Raw genomic sequence first — 21886 nt, 5'->3', positions numbered from 1 at the left:
ACAACACTGCCCTTCACCTCTCCAAACAAACCTATTTCAACACCCTCATCATCTCACTGTCCAATAACCCGAAACGTCTCTTTGACACTTTTCATTCTCTACTCAATCCAAGAGTACAGGCCCCAACCACGGAGCTCCGAGCTGACGATCTGGCCAATTACTTCAAAGAAAAAATTGACCAGATCCGACAGGAAATTATCTCCAAATCCCCTCATACCATGCACTGTCCTCCCTCCCCCACTGCATCTAACTCACTCTCTGATTTTGAACCAGTCACAGAAGAAGAAGTAAGCAGGCTCCTTGCATCTTCTCGCCCAACTACTTGCACCAGTGACCCATTTCCGTCACATCTCCTCCAGTCCCTTTCCCCTGCTGTCACCCCTCACCTAACTAAAATATTTAACCTCTCTCTCTCTTCTGGTATTTTTCCCTCCTCATTTAAGCATGCCATCATACATCCACTACTTAAAAAACCATCCCTCGACCAAAACTGTGCCGCTAACTATAGACCTGTCTCTAATCTTCCCTTCATCTCTAAACTCCTGGAACGCCTGGTCCACTCCCGTCTTATCCGCTATCTCTCAGAAAACTCTGTTCTCGACCCTCTCCAATCCGGTTTCCGCTCTTTACACTCCACTGAAACTGCCCTCACTAAAGTCTCTAATGATCTGCTAACAGCTAAATCAAATGGTCATTACTCCATGCTAATTCTCTTGGATCTCTCTGCAGCATTCGACACTGTGGATCATCAGCTCCTCCTCACTATGCTCCATTCCATTGGCCTCAAGGACACCGTTCTCTCCTGGTTCTCCTCCTATCTCTCCGACCGCTCCTTTACTGTTTCTTTTGCCGGTTCCTCCTCCTCTCACCTTCCCCTTACTGTTGGGGTTCCTCAAGGATCGGTTCTAGGCCCCCTCCTCTTCTCCTTGTACACTGCCCCTATTGGTCAAACAATCAGTAGATTTGGTTTCCAGTACCATCTCTATGCTGATGACACCCAATTATACGCTTCTTCTCCTGACATCACAACAGCCTTTCTAGAAAACACTGGCGATTGTCTAAACGCTGTGTCTAATATCATGTCCTCACTATATCTGAAACTGAACCTGTCAAAGACTGAACGCCTTGTGTTTCCTCCCGCTACTAATGTACCTACACCCGACATTGCCATTTCCGTGTGTGGTTCCACTATTACTCCCCAGCAACATGCCCGCTGTCTTGGGGTCATACTTGATTCCGAGCTTTCCTTTGCCCCCCACATTCGATCACTGGCTCGCTCTTGTCATCTGCACCTCAAAAACATTTCTAGAATTCGACCTTTTCTTACTTTTGACTCTGCAAAAACTCTTACTGTTTCTCTTATTCATTCTCGTCTCGACTATTGTAACTCTCTTCTAATCGGTCTCCCTCTTACCAAACTCTCCCCTCTCCAATCTGTCTTGAATGCTGCAGCCAGGATCATATTCCTCACCAATCGTTACACCGATGCCTCTACCTTGTGCCAGTCATTACACTGGCTACCCATCCACTCCAGAATTCAGTATAAACTTATTACCCTCACCCACAAAGCCCTCCATGGCTGAGCACCACCCTACATCTCCTCCCTTGTTTCAGTATACCACCCTACCCGCGCCCTCCGTTCTGCTGATGACCTGAGGTTAGTATCCTCAATAGTCAGAACCTCCCACTCCCGTCTCCAAGACTTTACACGTGCCGCGCCAATTCTTTGGAATGCACTTCCCAGGTCAATACGATTAGTCCCCAATCCCCACAATTTTAAGCGTGTCCTGAAAACGCATTTATTCAGACTCGCCTATCGCCTCAACACATTAACCTAACCTATCCCTGTGTGGCAGAGCCAAAAGTTTTACCATAACCAGGTTCCCAGCATCATGTTCCCACATGCTTTATGCATCCATTAGCCCTCTGTGTCTGTACTGTTACACACTTAACATTATGGCTGGTCCATACAATCAGGGCAACTGTTACCACCCACCTTTCGTGTCTACCTCTTTCCTCATAGACTGTAAGCTTGCGAGCAGGGCCCTCACTCCTCTTGGTATTTGTTATAATCTACTGTATGTGATTATTGTTATGCTGTAATGTCAATTGTCTGTACAAATCCCCTCTGAAATGTAAAGTGCTGCGGAATATGTCGGCGCTATAAAAATAAAATTTATTATTATTATTATTATTATTTAAGAGGCCGTGGAATTGGGCGGGGGTTGGCAGCTGGTAATGATGGTGTTGGTGGTGGATCTGATGGTAGTGGCAAAAGCAAAATAGGACCGAATGCAGGAGGTGTTGAGCCTGCGTCATCGTCTGGCTCCACAAGGCCTCGAAGGCTTAGTTTTCTAGGAGTTGGCAAACCGCTTTTAAAGCCAGAGCTTCAGGAAAAAGTTTTGTCTTACATTGCTGACTCAGCCTCCAGCTCTATCGCCTCCTCTTCTGAAGTTGTAAAAAATAAAAGCACTGAGTCGTCATTGGAGGCTCATGTTCATGAACCACACCTTTCCTTGTGTCCTTCACCCAACCAAGATTGAAGGATGATGCAGGCCATACTACTGATTACTCCATGGAGCTGTTTTCACATACCATGCCTGGATTATCAAGTGAAGTGGTGAATTACCCAGGCCAAGATGAATCTGACATGGAGTGCAGTGATGCACAGCCACTGATAGATGATTCTGCTGGTACATTCACTCAGAGCACTACATTGTCCTCGCAGTGTACAGAGCCAGATTCTGACCCTGATGAGACTCAGGTGCCCCTTCCCGCACACTATACCACCATACACGGTGACACAGAGGAAGGTGCACATGACATTGAAGAGGAGGTGCTGGATGACCCAGTTGTTGACCCAGATTGGCATCCATTGGGGGAAGAGGGTGCTGCTTCCAATAGCTCAGATGAGGAGCATCCACAGCAGACATCGACATCGCAACAGCTGTTATCTGGCAGGCCCGGAGCACTCCAAAGACAGGTTCCAAAAATCAAAAGAGTTGCTGGACAGCTCTGCCAAAGTAGGAAGAGTGCAGTGTGGCACTTTTTTGAACAAAATCCTCATGATCAGGCCAAGGTTATCTCTAAGAAGTGCGCAAAGACCTTTAGCCGAGGGAAAAATCTGAAAAATTTGAATACCAGTTGCATGCTTAGACATTTAACCAGCATGCACTTGCAAGTGTGGACACAACACCAAACCTCAAGTGCCACATGTGCAACTGATCACAAAGAAGGTAGTCAGCAATGCTACATTGTTTCCCCCACTGTAAGCCCACCGGTTAGCACAGCAGCAAATGTTGAGGTGTCGTTGCAAGGCCACAGCAGTCAGGGAATCCCACTGTTATATCAACAAAATACTGAATCTAGGCCATCAGAAAGAACACCAACTCCATCACCATCATCAACCCTCTCTCAGTCCACCCTGTCCACCGCTACTTCCACCATATGCAGCTCTCAAGTCCAGCTCACCCTCCCAGACACTATGAGTTGGTCAAGAAAGTACTCAGTCTCTCATCCGCGTACACTGGGTTCGAACGCCCACATTGCCAAACTAATCTCGTTTGAGATGATACCCTATCGATTGGTGGAAAGCGCAGCTTTCCGCGAACTCATGGCCTATGCAGTACCACGCTATGACCTACCCAGTCGCCACTTCTTCTCTCGCAAAGCCATCCCAGCCCTCCACCATCATGTAAAAGACCGCATTGTCCATGCACTCAAGCAGTCAGTGAGTGGAAAGGTGCACCTCACAACTGATGCATGGTCCAGTCGGCATGGCCAGGGCCGTTACGTGTCCATCACTGCGCACTGGGTTAATGTGGTGGATGCAGGATCCACAGGGGACAGCGGTGGTGGGACAGTGCTGCCTAGCCTACGGTATAGGAAACAGTTGGCTGTAGGCGTTCGACCCTCCTCCTCCTCCTCCAGAAGCGAAAGCTCATCCACAGAGCGCAGTCGTACGAGCACTCCATCTGCAGCTGCCACTGTTGCACACGAGGTATCCCCCTATCGAGCAGCTAGTGGAAAGCGTCAGCAGGCTGTGTTGCAGATGATGTGTTTGGGCGACAGACACACCGCCGAGGTGCTGGCCGAGTACTTGAAGCGACAAACTGAGTCATGGCTGGGCAGTGTACATCTTGAGGCAGGCAAGGTAGTTAGTGATAACGGCCGTAATTTTGTGGCAGCCATAGCCCTTTCAAAACTCAGCCACATACCTTGCTTGGCTCACACCTTGAACCTGGTGGTGCAGTGCTTCCTCAAAAATTATCCGGAGTTAACAGCCCTGCTCCAGAAGGTGCGAAGACTGTGCGCGCACATCCGCTGGTCGCCTGTACACTCCGTTCGTATGCAGAAGCTGCAGCGATTGCTCCACCTTCCCAACCACCGCCTCATTATCGACATTGCAACAAGGTGGAACTCCACCCTGCACATGGTGAAGCGGCTGTGCGAGCAGAGGCAGGCCATAATGCATTTGTGGGAGGATACACGGCCAGGCACTTTGAGAGCAGACATGGAGTTGACAGGTGTGCAGTGGTCGAAGCTGAAAGACCTCTGTAAAGTCCTTCAGTGTTTTGAGGAATGCACACGGCTGGTAAGCGCAGACGACGCCATCCTAAGCATGAGCATCCCACTTATGCGTCTGCTCATGCAAACTTTGACGCACCTTAAGGAGCAGGCGTCTGCAGCCAATGTTGATGAGGAGGAAGAGGAGGAGGGAATCCTTGATGACATTCAGCCATTGTCTGCTCAGGGACCTCTCCTGGACGAGGTGGAGGAAGAAGAGGAGGAGGAGGATGATGATGGGGATGATTACTTAGGGGAGGAGGATGCATCTCGTGGGGTAAGTGAAAATGTTGGCATGGCAAGGTCTGGTACAGGGTTTGTGCGTGACTGGAGGGATGTGGATTTGCCAGAAAGTGCTCCTCCAACCAGCACTCGCAGTGCATCATTGACACCGGGAACATTGGCCCACATGTCAGATTATGCCTTGCAGATCCTAAAAAGGGACCCCCGCATTGCCAAAATGATGAACGATGATGACTACTGGTTGGCCAGCATCCGGGATCCACGCTATAAAGGCAAATTACAAAACATCCTGCCACAGGAGAACCTTTACCTAATATTGGCTAATAAACAAGCAACTCTGGTAAATCGGTTGCTTGAGGCATTCCCAGCACACAGCAGCGGTGATGGTTCTCACACGAGCCGTACGGGCCGGGGGCAGCTTGGCAGAGGTGTTCATGGTGCACACAGCAGAAGTGGCGTTGGAGACAGGGGTTTCATGACAATGTTGTGGACTGATTTTTCAAGTACCGCTCACACAACTGGTAATACTGCATCGATGGAAAGTGACAGGAGACAGCAGTTGTCAACTATGGTTACAAACTACTTTTCCTCCCATATCGATGTTCTCCCACACAGGTCATTCCTGTTTGACTATTGGTCTGCTAAACTGGACACCTGGCCTGAATTGGCACAATATGCCTTACAGGAGCTCGCTTGCCCAGCTGCAAGTGTGCTATCGGAAAGAGTCTTCAGTGCAGCTGGATCAATCCTGACAGAAAAAAGGACCCGTCTGTCAACCCAAAATGTGGATGATCTAACCTTCATTAAAATGAACCATGCATGGGTTTCCAAGGATTTTGTCCCACCTTCCCCTGATGACACATAGGGTGAGAGAAAAATGGCTTGCTTTGGTCCACCTCTTCCTGGGACTTGACCTATTTCGCCTTTTGCATCAGCTGAATGTCCAACATCAACATATGCCACTTTCTAAAACTCCCTAACTGTGCTGCCTCCCCCCCCATGGCCGGGGTCACCACTTAGAGCACGACACCGTGCGAGTGCCGTTGCCCTGGACAGGTGGGTAGGCCGACTCTTGGGCGCGGGCACTGGCACAAGGTCCCTCATAGTGCAATCAAGTGTCTCTGACGGTGGTGGTGCACACCCGCCGTCAGACACACCACCGTACTATGAGGGGCCCAGTGCCAGTACCGACGCCCACGAGTGGGCCCCCCTTGCTTGGGCAGGGCCCCAGCATTTGCAATCTTTACCTCTCCCTGCTCCTCCGCTGTGTAGTCTGGGCTGTCAAATCCATACTGTGCCTGACACCGTCTGAGCCTGCCTCCTGATGTATAGACATATATTTTGAATGTGTACGCTATCCATACATGTTATCCGGGGATACGGTACCCTTTCTCACCTTTGTGCAATCACGTGCAATCCATACTGGGCCTAACACCGTCTGAGCCTGCCTCCTGATGTATAGACATATATTTTGAATGTGTACGCTATCCATACATGTTATCTGGGGATACGGTACCCTTTCTCACCTTTGTGCAATCACGTGCAATCCATACTGGGCCTAACACCGTCTGAGCCTGCCTCCTGATTTATAGACATATATTTTGAATGTGTACGCTATCCATACATGTTATCCGGGGATACGGTACCCTTTCTCACCTTTGTGCAATCACGTGCAAGCCATTCTGGGCCTAACACCGTCTGAGCCTGCCTCCTGATGTATAGACATATATTTTGAATGTGTACGCTATCCATACATGTTATCCTGGGATGCGGTACCCTTTCTCACCTTTGTGCAATCACGTGCAATCCATACTGGGCCTAACACCGTCTGAGCCTGCCTCCTGATGTATAGACATATATTTTGAATGTGTACGCTATCCATACATGTTATCCGGGGATACGGTACCCTTTCTCACCTTTGTGCAATCACGTGTAATCCATACTGGGCGTGAGAACGGCTGGCGAGCTGTTAAGCAAGCTACAGCACCTGTGGTTTGCACACGTAAGTTTTTCATTTTTTCAGGAATGACGGTTAGGCCTAATTCCGGAACTGCGGTTGACCTGCACTTACTGGGAAATCATCGTTCGCGGGTAATAATTGTAATCAGTGATCCCCATCACTAACGTTGTTCAGCGGGTTATCTGCACCTGTAAGCGACAAACGCTGGCCTTTTCAGTGTAGCGCACATGCAGCCACGGACATGTAAGGGCATGACACACCAGTTATTGGCCAATCTCATGTGCCAGAGCCTCACGTGTCCCTCTAGTAAGCCGGACTCGGACCGCGGGGCATGACGGAGTCTCGTTCGTTAACGGAATTAAGCTTGCAATGTGTGCATCTGTTCTGTAGCTGGCATGGTTGAGGTTTCCCAGGTGGAGTCGAATTTAACCGTAGGCTCCACTCCTGGTGGTGCCCTTCTGGACATTCCTTTAAGGTTCAGCTTTGCAACCATACTGCCCACGTAAAACAAACACTTTGCCTTCATGAACGCTGTTTGGAGGGTCATGACTCGTGGGAATAACGCCGCCCAATCAGTTAACCTGCTAGAGAGATCCTTCGTTGCTCCCAAGCATGACATCACACTCCCTAGGAGGAAGGTAATGCCACTGTGGCGACCGTACTCCTGGGGGCGACACAAGTGCACTGATGCCCAGCCACTGCTCGATGAATCTGCTGGTACATTGACCCAGACCACTACATTCCCCTCGCACGCTACACGGCCTGAATCTGACCCTGATGAAACTCAGGTTACCCTTCCCATATACAGTTCCATCTTATACGGTGACAAAGAGGAAGCTGCAGATGAAAGTGCAGGTTCGGCCCACCCGCCATCAGACACACCACCGTACTATCAGGGGCCCTGTGCCAGTGCCATCGCCAACGAGTGGGCCCCCCCTGCTTGCTCAGGATCACAGCACTTGCAAGGTTGAAATACTGTGCAGTGAGATGGAAGATGGGAACGACGAGGAGTCCAGACTAGTACAGGGATTCCCTAGCGAGGAGACTTATTTGATTGTTTTCAATGTTGGGACAGCAATTTTTGGGGAGCACTATACTCTGGAGAATGATAGATGGGGCCCACCATACACTGGAACATTCCAAAGGTGGACATCAGACACTGGAGCAGCATTTACAGGGCCCATTATACACTAGAGCATTAGAAATGGGGCCCATTATGTTTGGAGCATTATTTGGGCCCATAAGACAGTGGAGCTTCATCCATGGGGACCAACATATACTGTAGCATTATGTGGAGCTCATCATATACTGTTTCAAACATTATATGGGACCAATGATTCTGTATGGAGAAATAGATGGGCCTCGTCATGAGATGTAAAAAGTGAAGTATTTTTCATTGTACTATACCGCTATTTCTCTGCCGTATCAGAGCATGATCAGTTGTGGTATGTGTTAAAGGGGCGCTCTTTCGCCCAGGGCACATGAAAACCTGGAGCCAGCCCTACCCCCCCACAACTTTAGCCAAATAACCCCCATTTTTCAGTGCGTAACTTGTATTATGAAGTTAATTAAGGTTGACAAGCTTAAGTAAGAAGAATTGATGCTTTTGGCATTCAAATGGGCACTGTAGGTGTGTTTCCTGTCCTCCTCTCACTGCTGACTTTTATTCCCCATTGACTTACATTGGGTTTCGTGTTTCGGGACGACCCCGACTTTTCCCTATAATCGGCCGATCTTGCTCGACCCGACTTTTGGAAAAGTCGGGTTTCACGAAATGAAACTCGACCCTAAAAAACCAAAAGTCGCTCAACTCTAGTTAACATTCATCCCTTACCAACCAAAACCATTTTGTTCAGGAAATCAACTCCTCCTCCTCCTGCTTCTGAAACAAGTAGTTAGTGTTCGTCTATGTATACCCCACGTGGTTATTGTTTTGTACTTGTTGAAACCTTTGCACATTGTGCAATGGTGAAACTTGTACTCTCTATCTCTACCTCTACCTCTTGTAATAACTGCTAAGTGCATTGTGATGTCCCCATCATGGCATCTTTCAGCGTGTATAATATAGACCCCCTTGGGGTAATTTTTGGAAACCTTTGTACATTGTGCAGTGGTCAAATTTCTACTTTAAATCTCTATATATTCTATTATTATAATTTTTCTTATTGTGTTGCCCTTCTCGTGGTGTCTTTAAGCTTGTATCTGGTAGCCTGATGTTGTGCTGTGAATTTGCACTTGGACAATTTGGAACATAAATGCATTAATATGCTCAGCACAATTCTTCATGTTTCAGCCTTACACACAATAATGAGCAATGAAATATGCTCTACATATATATGCTGCTAGTTCCAAAATCTTACCCACACATCCACTTATAAAGGGCCCTCAGATCATCCTCATGGAGTCGGTTTCTAACCGTTTGTGCAGACACATGCACATTTGTGGCCTGCTGGAGGTCATTTTGCAGGGCTCTGGCAGTGCTCCTCCAGTTCCTCCTTGCACAAAGGCAGAGGTAGTGGTCCTGCTGCTGGGTTGTTGCCCTCCTACGGCCCCTCCACATCTCCTGGTGTACTGGCCTGTCTCCTGGTAGCACCTACAGCCTCTGGACAATACGCTGACAGACACAGCAAACCTTCCTGCCACAGCTCGCATTGATGTGCCATTCTGGAATAGCTGCATTACCTGAGCCACTTGTGTGGGTTGTAGAGTCCGTCTCAGACTACCTCAAGTGTGAAAGTACAACCAACATTCAAAAGTGACCAAAACATCAGCCAGAAAGCATTGGTACTGAGATGTGGTCTGTGGTCCCCACCTGCAAAACCACTCCCTTATTGAGAGTGTCTTGATAATTGCCAATAATTTCCATCTGTTGTCTATTCCATTTGCACAACAGCATGTGAAATTGATTCTCAATCAGTGTTGCTTCCTAAGTGGACAGTTTGATTTCACAGAAGTTTGATTTACTTGGAGTTATATTCTGTTGTTTAAGTGTTCCCTTTATGTTTTGAGCAGTGTACATTGTTCGCTGCTGGAAAAAGACCATTGCTGACTTTTACAGGCTCCTAAATGAGATATGTGTCTCTTTATTAAACTGTCTCTTCCCTTACATTTTCTAAATTTGGGTCCTTACAAAAAAATGGTGGTAGGGTATTGGCCAGCTTATGCACATTTTAAGTACATCTAAGAGACTGGGTTAATACGCTCCAAAGACCTATTCAGTCTGAAGCCTTAAGCATAGTGGATCATGATCATTGCCACGCTAAGGCCTTTACCTGAGCTTTGTAGCATGCCTGTCACCTGAATAATACTGTAAGGAGGGCAAGGGCTTTGCCCTGCAAATGTTGATATTGTTGTATATTCTTTGTGCAGTATGCATGTTGTGTGTGTGAGTGTGTTTGCATCCACACAACATTAGTTAGATAGTTTGGTGTAGTATTAGCAAAGGGCCACTAGATGGGGGCACTGAGCTCAACTAGTGAGAAGCCTGCTTAGGGGTTAACTTAGAGGAGTGGCTAGATAAGGAGAAAAGGAGATAGGTTTCCCTCCAAGAGTAAGTTGAGCTGGGGGTAGCGAACAGGACAGGACAACAGTGAAGAACAACGGAGTGCCTACAACAGTAGCCAGCACGTAGTGGTGCTGGAGGCCTTGCAGTCAGGGACTGGGGACTGTAAGGCTAGCAAGACAGAAGAAAGAGTGTCGTTGGTCAAGTCAGCTAGCAAGGAGGAGCTGAAGTGACAACCCAAGCCAGTCTATTGAGTCCAGCCTGTGTCTGGAGAATTGCAAGCCAGGGAGGTCTGTGGAAGAGTCCCTGTGGGAGTAGCAGCTGGAGTATGGAGGCTTTGTGGAGAGTCTAGTGAGCTGTGAATCTAGGACATGAACAGGAGCAACAGTGCCTTAAGGGGGTGAGCTGTAACGGAAAAGTCGGGTACCTCCGTAGGATGAAGTCGGGCTCTGGAGGAAGGGAAGTGTTCCGTGTTCATCGTTCTCCGTGTGACGTGTCAGCTTGCCTGTGTGGTGCATATGTGTGAAGTGAAGAAAGAAGTGACATACTGCTGTAGATGAAGATGTATTGCTGTTACCAAGTAAAGAGTCCTGTGGCTGTATTGGACATGCTGTGCCCTGAAGAGAATAAAGCTGAGTTGTTAAAGTTGTTTCCAGCTTCTGTCTGTAGTCAATTGGGTCCCCAAAGTGAACAGTATACGGGTGATGAAACAGCCTCCAGCACAGTGAGTACTGGAGCGGCCACACAAGCTACCCCCCGGCGGCCATGGTATTACAATACACTCCACAGACCTCGACTGTCTCGGTTCCACCCCTCAGGGTGCCTGGGATGCAGTTACTTACAGCTCGGCCGTCCAATCCAGTACAGGAGTGTACTGAAGCTGTCAGTACTTTGATGGACAGCATGGCCATCCAATCTGGTACAGGGGCGTGCTGAGCTGTCAGTGTGTTGATTGACAGGTCGACCAGGAGGCGTCGGCTGTCTCAGGTGTTCACTATCCCGGGTAATTGCAATGCCTACTTAACTGAGCATCTTCTCCCAGACCACTGCCAGACATACATTCATCTTTTGAGGATTGTGCTCTGTGCTCTCCTGTGCCTTGTGTTCTGTTTGCTTGATCTGTTGCCTGACTTTGGACTTCGTTCTGACCATCCTCCTGTTTAACCCCTTCAGTTCTGATCCGTTAACCTCCCGGTACTCTGACCTCGGAAAGTTACCTGCCTATGCTTTTGTCTCTTCCTTCTGCTTATGATGTACCCTTCTGGCTTCTGACCTTGGACTCCTTGACCACTCCGACTCGCGACATGGCCGTGAGAAGTGAATAGCGCCACATCGACACTCTCTGGGACATATCCTGTAATTACTCCGTTGTTGCTCCAAACAATGCAAAAGATACAGTCTAATGCTTTTGGTGTCTGGTAAAATCCAATTTACTGACATTGATCATACAGCTCCCCCAACTCCTGTATTATATTCACATTACAGCAGCTTCACCCGCTGTGACAGTGGTTCCATTAGGATGCGGTGGCAAAAATGAACTATGGACCTTACAAAATGCAGGTTTCACAACACCTAGTGGCCCTCTGAAAATTAAAAGCGAGGGCCTCATAATGACATGGCGGTGGACATGGTGGTGGTGGCTGGCAAAGCCCAAAATTCAAATGGGCATGATTGAAATGGCATGAGGGAGGGACCTCCCGAGTGTAGGAGTGAGAGCTATCCCAAATGTATGATACAGGGTCACCTGAAGTCCTTTACAAACTCAGGTTTCACGGCACCCGCTGCACTCTGCAAATTGTAAGTAAGGACCGCATAATTACATGGCGGTGGACATGGTGGTGGTGGCTGGCAAAGCCCAAAATTCAGATGGACATGTTTGAAATGGCATTGTAAAGGGATGGGGAATATGTATTCCACTATCTTGCTAGCTATTTGGCATGAGGGAGGGACCTCCCAAATGTAGGTGTGTGAGCCCTCACAAATGTTAAAGGAAAAACGAAAGCCAAAACGCTCCGTGTGAACATATGCTAAAGGAGAGGTATAATTTTATTTTATTTTTTTATTTTAATTTTGTGTTATATACATATAATTATGAAGGAAAAAATATTTCTTAGCATTTTTCTCTTTAAAAAATATTTTGGTTTAGTTTGATAGGTCTTTTTTAAAAATCAGTAAAACCCTCGCAACAGTCTGACAACATTATTCCCAAATACCATATGTGAGTCAGAAAAGCATACAGGCATCTTCTCTATGCTGTCCTCATTTAGTTTTAGCTCTTTCTCATCAATTTCAGCTTTTCCCATGCCTCCAGACCTGTTTGTTGGGTCCATACGAAAAAATTTGGCTTTCCCATTTACTTGCATTGGATTTATTATTCGGTACGAATACATGGATGTTAAAAATTATTTGTGCCTCTTTTCACCATTCGATCATCACTATCTGAAACATCATATTTATTACACAATATGCTGAAAAAAGAGCACACCTCCAAAAATAATACATCGATCTAATGCCGCTAGGCAAAAATATATATAACTGGACATAAAGTTCTTAGTTTAACATTCTGATCAGACTGTATGAAGCCCACTGCCACATCACCGCAAAGCTCTCAGTGGGTCTTAACTTTTATTACCTTAAAGGAGTGGCGTTGTGCGCTAACCACCACTGCAGAGACAATGCACCAGCAGGGCAGGTGGTTTGGTGCCTTGCAGCGTCCGTACTGCAAGAATGACTCCAGACCACACTGCCCAACAGGCACAAAACCACAGCAACAATGGCCGCAACACAACACCAAATGAACAGCATCGCCTTCCTCATGCTCTCAAATGAGGCTGGACCCTCTTTGCAGTCTACAGCTATTCAGCTATTTAAAATCACCTGTGCCAAATGGGAGGATTGCACAACCGAAAAAAAGGTTAGATCATGCAATAACCAGAAAAAAGAGAATGGACATCTTTTTTCGACAGTTCTGTCATTTGCATTGTTGTCCCCTCTTGTTTTTGTTTTACTTGGACCCACACTCCTTCCATTTGACCCAGGTGTTTTTAAATTAGCAGGAAACTGCAAGAGAGGTTCTGCCTTTTTTTGCTCTCAGTCCACAGTCTGAGAACATGTGGAAGATGAGGTTTTTACATCTATTCACCTAGTGTTTGGTGCTCTATGACGTTCATTAATGCTGTTGTGTTGAGTCAGTGCGGCCTGAAGTCGTGGGGACTCAGTGTTGCAGAATGGATTCTATGAGGCCCCCGGGCCGCCCACCATGCTGGTGCACTGTTGCTGTGATGGTGGTTGGCATTATATGCTTGACTGGTACTCCATCCATATTTATTTAGATTTTTACCCATTGCAATTTCTCTCTTCCCCATGAAGCTATGTAAGCTCAATGAATTGTTTTTCTTTTCAAGCTGCAACATGTATTCCTTGAGGATATGATGCTTTCCCACTGTTTAAGTACTGCTCCTTAAGAACCATTGGTCTACTCAATAGAATTGTTTTTGGCCACCTATGGAACATTATAAAAGTATATTTTTTCAGATTGTAACTAGTGATGACCGAGTATTCTCGTTGCTCAGATTTTCCCGAGCATGCTCGGGTGTCCTCCGCATGCTCGGAGATTTAGTTTGTGTCGACACAGCTGCATGATTAGTGGCTGCTGGACAGGCTGAATACATGTGAGGAATGCCTGTTTGTTAGGGAATCCCCACATGTAATCAGGCTGTCTAGCAGCCGTAAATCATACAGCTGCTTTGACAAAAACTAAATCTCTGAGCATGCCAAAATACTTGGAGGACACCCGAGATGCTCAGGAAAACCCGAGCAATGAGTATACTCACTCATCACTAATTGTAACCTGTCATGTTGAATGTCTCTGTTTTCTCCTAGTTGTCGAAGAAATATGGTGACATATTTACAGTATATGAGGGGACCCAACCAGTTATCATTCTTTGTAGTTATAAAGCCCTCAAAGAAACTTTCATTGACAAAGCAGAAGAGTTCAGTGGTCGAGCCTATTATGCTTCATTCTACGATTATACCAAAGGAGATGGTGAGTAGTCAGAGGAAGTTTACTCTTCTTTGATCTCAGTGTATTATTCATTGGCTTTTTCTTCACACTTGTTGGCTGTTTGGCTCCTTTTTTACTTATTGTGGTTCCAGGAGAATAAAATTGGAATATTGATGGATCTAGACCACTAATCTACATTTGGAGGGGTGGCTTTGAACAATATCACTGACAAGCTGTTACCACAATGCCTTACTCAATTCCATGGTAACATTACAACAGGGGAAATTTGGTTTTACCCAATTCTAAAACAAATAAATATTTAGTGCGTCTGCCTGTAACATTTGCATGGGTCAAGATGTGACGCTGCTGTGGCACCCTGTGTCTGTGTCGCCACAAATATGTACTATTTTATATGTGTATTTTAAATGATGGGAGTTATGCTTCCTCTGCTGGAGACAACTGCACACACTATTTACCCTGCTCCCTTACTCTGTCTGAAGCTTAGAGGTTTGCAGAGATACCCTAACTGGGAGGGGGGGCATAGTTAGTTGGTGAGGAGACTGTGTGAAAGAAAATGGAGAATGTTCATGGATGAGAGTCATGTGCTCCCTCCAGGGACAGTGCTGAGAAGGATCAGGGAATTAGCTCCTAGGCCATCTATTCTTCAGGTGGTAAGCTGAGAAGCTGTGTGGTTCCATAACCAACAGTGAAGTGTTTTTCCCAGGAGCTCCATAGCAACAGAGAATCAGTGAGGGATTGTGCAAGAACAAACATTTGCTTCACCTAGGATTCACGCTGCGAGTTGCTGGGGGAGAAAACACCGTGCGTACATGGCTGTACTGGAAGTTTGACTCCAGGAAACCTTTGTCCCAGTAGGGATTAGAACAGCAGGGAGTTTATACTGAATCACAGCTGAGATGTATAATTCCCATTGTGCACAGCAAACTGTAAACCTGGTGAGAGTTGTATTCCATCCTCTGAAACTGCATCTGGACTTCAGTAAATGGTAAAGTGACTTTCCCTGTCTTCTGCCTTATTACTCTGCACCATCTACTTCCATCAATATCCCTGGGGGCCAGCCCTAGTTGGAGGGGGTTAAACACCTGCACTGCCATCATCACCTACCCCTCAGGGATCATCTGCAGTGCTGGCCATCTTACAGCCGAACACTCCAACTGGCGTCACAAACTCTTCTTTTTAATTTTTGTTTTCCTTTTTATCTTTTTTATTTTTGATTCCTATTTCACTGTCCCCGGAGCACAGGCACAGGGCATGGCTGCCATCCTCGTGACCCCCAGAATCCAACGCTGCCCGGCAACCTGAGTACCCCGCTCTGGGCGATACACTGCAACCCCAGACATCAGTGAAACAGGTTACTTTTGGTGCATGTGTTATGTAGTTTGACTCCGGCATTCTTCACTCAAGCCACATACTAAAAAATTACACAGAAACCTCCAGCTTACGCAATAGACAAGGAAAATCTCAGTCTATTTTATATAAATAAAACAGTCTTTACTGAGATAACATATACACAGTTGGTAGCAGGTACAAATCTTAGTATCAAAATCTTCATCTGTTTTGCACAGAGGCACAGGCATATCAGCTGCAAGTAGCAACATGGACTTTTCAAATACACAGAATAAACAACTTGGGCTTCCCATCTCCATATTAACTTCTTTATTGTGCTTTAGTCCAATTCTGTAGTAGTACCTGTGTCCCTGCCTGGTTGGCCAAGTTTTATTACTTTGCATCCAGGACCAGCTTACACAGTTCCTCTTCTGGCTACCTCGGGCCCCTTAACCTCTTAATGTCCATTGACGTGCAAAGTCTGTCATGGGCGGTGGTAGCTTACTGCACCTGGACGGACTGTGCACGTCATGGCTTTGAACTGCCACTGTATGTAAACACGCAGTGACAGTTCAGTCTATGACAGCTGTCAGGTGTGGGGAAGGTGACTTGACGGACAGACTTGACTGGAGGGAGAAGGGGTGGTTTGTGCACTGTAGACGGAGATTGGCAATGACAGAAAGGTAACAACTGGGGAAGATAGAAAAGTGAGTGCAATACCTGGATTTGACCACAAGATGGCAGGGGGAGCGTAGTTTAGGACTTGACAGCAGCTTACAGCTATAGAAACCGCTTAGTCATGGGGGGCGGGAGATAGGAACCCACCAAGGAGGGAAAATCCCAAGGGAGGGGATAAATAGGACAGGACAGGGTTCCAGGAGAGTCTAGTCCCGGGAGGAGCTCAGGAGCAGAAGACTGACAACAGTGGAGAGTTCGACCAGGGGACTGACGGGAAGAGACAGTCAGGGGGGTGGCCCTGACACAAAGAACCGCAGGACAGACAAGGCCCCGCGGGTACCGATTGGATGACGACCTCGGGCAGGTGAAGCGCTGGTGGTAGATAGGTCTAGGACAGCCCCAGCGAAAGATCCGCGAGGAACGTCACTACAACTGAAGGAAGGTGAAGGTACCCAGGCCTGAGTACGGAGGGCTGCAAAGGAACAGCAGTGTTTGGCTACGGTCATCAGGAGGACGGCCAATAAAACCCGGACCTGTTGCAACTGAAACCTGCCTCCGTCTCGTCTCTGTGTTGGCTGTGCACAGTAAGCAGTGGACCACCCCCCAATCTGGGCCCCTACTACATTTGGCGTAGTCGGCAGGATCGCTGCCGCTAATACTTCAACTTCAGCGGCAGGCCTGCCCCAGAAGAACCTAAAAGGAATTGAATTGCTCACCTGTGGATTACAAATTTGAGACTTTGTTCCGGATCATTGGCTGTCGTCAGAAGATCCAGGGCGGTGCAACAGTCGGACAACACGGCTGTGGTACTCCAACGCCAGGAAGAGGCACAGGCGTTTGCAGCAGTACTGGACAATCTGGGGTTACATCAAATCTGCCCCCTCATGCTGGACGCAGAAAGATGGGTGGAGAAGCCGACCACCGCCCCACCCAAGAGTGGGAGTGGCCCAGGTGGGAAGACCGGCTGCGGCTGTTTGGCGCTATTTCACTGCTGTACACCGGATGGGATGCGACGTTGCAGCTGCCGCGGTCTCGGACGCCTGGAATGGCGGTGGCATCAAGAGGTCGAATCTCATCGGGAGACCTGCCCCTGGGAGTCACTGACAGCACCCCAGACATCGGTTGGAGAAGAGGAGCGACTGCAGGCCCTGCTGGAGCAGCCGCCGACGACATCGCCTGGGAGCCTCCCGGCTGGACCAATGAGCCTGGAGGCCAGCCCTGCCAGACGGCGGGGTGAAGATTGGAGGTTGTGGGAGGAGCTGCGGTGTGGCCTGCCGAAGGCCGCGGTGCCGGGGAAGGTGAGAGGTCCCCGGCCCAGCCAGCGGCTCCGCGACCGACCCCCGCCACTGGGCCTTCCCGCACGGCCTCCTGCTTCCAAGTGAACCTGGCTGTGGAGGGCTTTGCAGCCTCCGCCGGGCCGAGCGATGCCCCTGCCCACATCCCCGAGCCACCCCGCTCGGCGGCACAACATCCTGTGTCGCCGGTGCGGAACCCACCTGTGGCTGTCCCTGCCACGTTCCACCTTGAAGCGGCGGCCTGTCCACCAAAGCCTGCCACCACTCCGGCCCCATCTGTGACTCCGGTTGCGGCCTGCCCCGCAGCCGCGTCTACTCCACTCCCGGAGCTGGCTGCAGCCTGCTTGTCAGGCTCGGTGGCCTAGCACCCGGGACCCGTGGCTGCTCCTGCCCATTGCCCGGCTCCAGTGGCTGCTGGGCTGCTGGAATCTGTGGCCGCCTCTGCCCCGCTCTCGGCCCTGGCCGCGTCCCGCCCACCGGACTCCACGGTCTACACCGGACCCTCCGTTTGGGTTGCGGAGGTCATACAGAAGAAGAAGGCCAGAGAGCGGGAGGTCTGGAACCTGCTCAACGAAAAAGAAGAGGCTGGCATGGCGGCTTCACGATCCACCGGGTGGCTCGTGTATACCAACCTGGAGATCGATATGGGTTCATTCGAGACCTCGCAATCGGCCAAAAGGTATATCTTAATGTGACTTCCATCCGTCATGGCCGGGCTTTGCAGGAGGGGGACTTGGTGTCCTACTATAAGGAGTACTGTCCCCGCGGCTATTATGCGGTTGCCGTGATCGTCGAACCCAAAGGCCACGAGCCCCCTTAAAAAGGACCCCCAGAGACACTCCCAGCACCCCAGGAGCTCCTCGGCTGTGGAGCCCCTTGCTACCGGCTATCAGGAGAAGGCCCGGACTACCGGGATTTCGATGCACCGTCGTGCAGGCCAGAGGACAGTTCGACGTCCAAGATAAGGGACATGTTTTATTGATGTTGATCACTTACTCCTGATATAGAATCATAGAATCATAGAATCATAGAATCGTAGAGTTGGAAGGGACCTCCTGGGCCATCTGGTCCAACCCCCTGCTCAAAGCAGGATTCGCTAAATCATCCCAGTCAGATGTCTGTCCAGCCTCTGTTTGAAGACTTCCATTGAAGGAGAACTCACCACTTCTCGTGGCAGCCTGTTCCACTCATTGATCACTCTAACTGTCAAAAAGTTTTTTCTAATATCTAATCTGTGTCTCCTCCCATTCAGTTTCATCCCATTGCTTCTAGTCTTTCCTTGTGCAAATGAGAACAAAGTTGATCCTTCTACAATGTGACAGCCCTTTAGATATTTGTAGACAGCTATTAAGTCTCCTCTCAGTCTTCTCTTTTGCAAACTAAACATTCCCAAATCCTGCAACCTTTCCTCATAAGACAGGGTTTGCAGACCGGTCACCATTCTGGTCGCTCTTTTCTGAACTTGCTCCAGTTTGTTGATGTCTTTTTTAAAATGTGGTGCCCAAAACTGGACACAATATTCCAGATGAGGTCTGACCAAAGAGGAGTAGAGGGAAATAATGACTTCACGTGATCTAGACTGTATGCTTCTGTTAATACATCCTAGAATTGCATTTGCCTTTTTTGCTGCTGCATCACACTGTTGACTCATATTCAGTCTGTGATCTATTAGTATACCCAAGTCTTTTTCACATGTGCTGTCACTTAGCCCTATTCCTCCCATTCTATATATGCTTTTTCCATTTTTATTGCCCAGATGTAGTACTTTGCATTTCTCCCTGTTAAAAACCATTCTGTTAGTTGCTGCCCACTTCTCCAGTTTATTTAAACTAGCGGGGATGCGGGGGAGGAAGTGGAAGTGCCAATGTAAAAGGAAGGGGGAGTACTTATGCTTTGTTTTGAAATGTTGTGTTGGAAAAAAAAAGAAAAAAAAAATGAAAAAGGGGTTACCCCTGTTGGGTAACTCATAGTGTTATTAAAGTAGAGGGAAATGGTAGACTAAAAGTTGAATTAATGTGTAGTATGTATAAAAATGTGTGACAGGTCCCGAGTATGAGGTAGAAGTGACAAAGACTCCGACCATGACTCTTTTAAAATTGAAGGAATAATAAGACAGAAGAGAGTGAACCAGACAGCAGTCCGTCATCCAGGCCCCCCGACACCACGCATACCCAAAAGGATAGGCGGGCGCTAACGATGACCTGGTAGGCGAAGGGCCTCGGTCATGGCGTTCTGGACAGTTGAAGGTAACAGAAGGGGAGAGTAGTGGGAGGTACACGCCGTAGAGTAGTCTGGGTGGACCTCACCAACCTGAAAGGAGTTGTCACGTGGCATGCGCGCCGGCGAGTAGCAGTAGGCTGCTCGGAGCATAGTGCTCCCGGTTTGATTCGGCCCTCTGCATGTGGCGGGTTTGGCCCAACAACCGGTCTGACAACAGACGGTGGACAAGCTTCAGGACGACGTAAGTAGGGAGTACGGTTGTTGGGGATGACAATAGACTAAGGAAGGGGGAGTGTGGGGAAGGTGACTTGACGGACAGACTTGACTGGAGGGAGAAGGGGTGGTTTGTGCACTGTAGATGGAGATTGGCAATGACAGAAGGGTAACAACTGGGGAAGATAGAAAAGGGAGTGCAATACCTGGATTTGACCACAAGATGGCAGGGGGAGCATAGTTTAGGACTTGACAGCAGCTTATGGCTATAGAAACCGCTTAGTCATGGGGGGTGGGGAGATAGGAACCCACCCAGGAGGGAAATTCCCGAGGGAGGGGATAAATAGGACAGGACAGGGTTCCAGGAGAGTCTAGTCCCGGGAGGAACTCAGAGCAGAAGACTGACAACGGTGGAGAGCTCGACCAGGGGACTGACGGAAACAGACAGTCAGGGGGTGGCCCTGACACAAAGAACCGCAGGACAGACGAGGCCCCGGGGGTACCGATTGGATGACGACCTCGGGCAGGTGAAGCGCTGGTGGTAGATAGGTCTAGGACAGCCCCGGTGAAAGATCCACGAGGAACGTCACTACGACTGAAGGAAGGTGAAGGTACCCGGGCCTGAGTATGGAGAGCTGTAAAGGAACAGCAGTGTATGGCTACGGTCATCAGGAGGACGGCCAATAAAACCCGGACCTGTTGCAACTGAAACCTGCCTCTGTCTCGTCTCTGTGTTGGCTGTGCACGGTAAGCAGTGGACCACCCCCCAATCTGGGCCCTACTACACAGGCACGGCAAGGGGTGCAGGGAAACTTGCAGTCGGTCCCTGCACCCCAAGCGCTGTGATTGGTCAGTCAATCTGACCGACCAAACACAGCAGCGATCGGGCATGAGACGCTGAAATTTCAGCATCTCCTGCCCGTTCTCAGTGCAGGAGCTCTGCGCTGCAGTTGCTGAGCTTCCTGCACTCACAGTCAGGAGCAGCGCCCCCACCGCCCCTGGCTTTTAACCCCCTGAATACTGCGATCAATTACAGTGTTCAGGGGGGAGACAGAGGGTAGGGGGCTCCCTCTGCCTCATATCGGCATCACTGCAATGTAATGGCGGGGCCCAAGCTGTGCCATGATGACCCGGAGGTGTCATGACAACCTCCGGGTCATTCAGCTATGGAAAGCTGCTGAGACCATTTACGGCCCTACATTATAACCTTCTATGAAGCCCTTGGGGGTTCAAAGTGCTCACCACACATTTAGATAAGTTCCTTGGGGGGGTCTAGTTTCCAAAATGGGGTCACTTATGTGGGGTTTCCACTGTTTAGGTACATCAGGGGCTCTCCAAATGCGACATGGCGTCCGCTCTCGATTCCAGCCAATTTGACATTCAAAATCTCAAATGATGCTCCTTCCCTTCTGAGCACTGCTGTGCGCCTAAAGATTGGCCTTCCTCCACATATGGGGTATCAGTGTACTCAGGAGAAATTGCACAACAAATATTGTGGTTCATTTTCTCCTGAAACCCTTGACAAAATAAAAAAATTGTGTTCAAAATTAAATTTTGGGGAAAAAAAGTTAAATGTTCATTTTTTCCTTCCACATTGCTTCAATTCTTGTGAAGTACCTAAAGGGTTAATAAACTTCTTGAATGTGGTTTTGAACACCTCGAGGGGTGTAGTTTTTAGAATGGTGTCACTTTTGGGTATTTTCTGTCATATTGACCCCTCAAAGTGACTTCAAATGTGAGGTGGTCCCTAAAAAAATGGTTTTGTAAATTTTGTTGCAAAAATGAGAAATCGCTGGTCAACTTTTAACCCTTATAATTTCCTAACAAAAAATATGTTGGTTCCAAAATTGTGCTGATGT

The 21886-nt window shown here is 48.4% G+C and overlaps 1 protein-coding gene across 1 annotated transcript in view; it reads left to right on the top strand.

Moving 5' to 3' along the window:
- LOC141052053 (cytochrome P450 2F2-like) overlaps positions 1 to 21886 on the top strand; it is a 119573-nt gene that overhangs the window by 55036 nt on the left and 42651 nt on the right. Inside the window, exon 3 of the mRNA XM_073549241.1 lies at positions 14154 to 14316. Coding sequence (XP_073405342.1) covers positions 14154 to 14316 — 163 coding nt within the window. The remainder of the gene's footprint in view (positions 1 to 14153; positions 14317 to 21886) is intronic.

The sequence above is a fragment of the Dendrobates tinctorius genome, unplaced genomic scaffold, assembly GCF_039654945.1.
Source record: "Dendrobates tinctorius isolate UK_male_01 unplaced genomic scaffold, ASM3965494v1 ptg000158l, whole genome shotgun sequence".
Classification (NCBI taxonomy): domain Eukaryota; kingdom Metazoa; phylum Chordata; class Amphibia; order Anura; family Dendrobatidae; genus Dendrobates; species Dendrobates tinctorius.
Note: the sequence above shows the minus strand (reverse complement) of the source record. Positions and strands in the feature narration are given on the sequence as shown.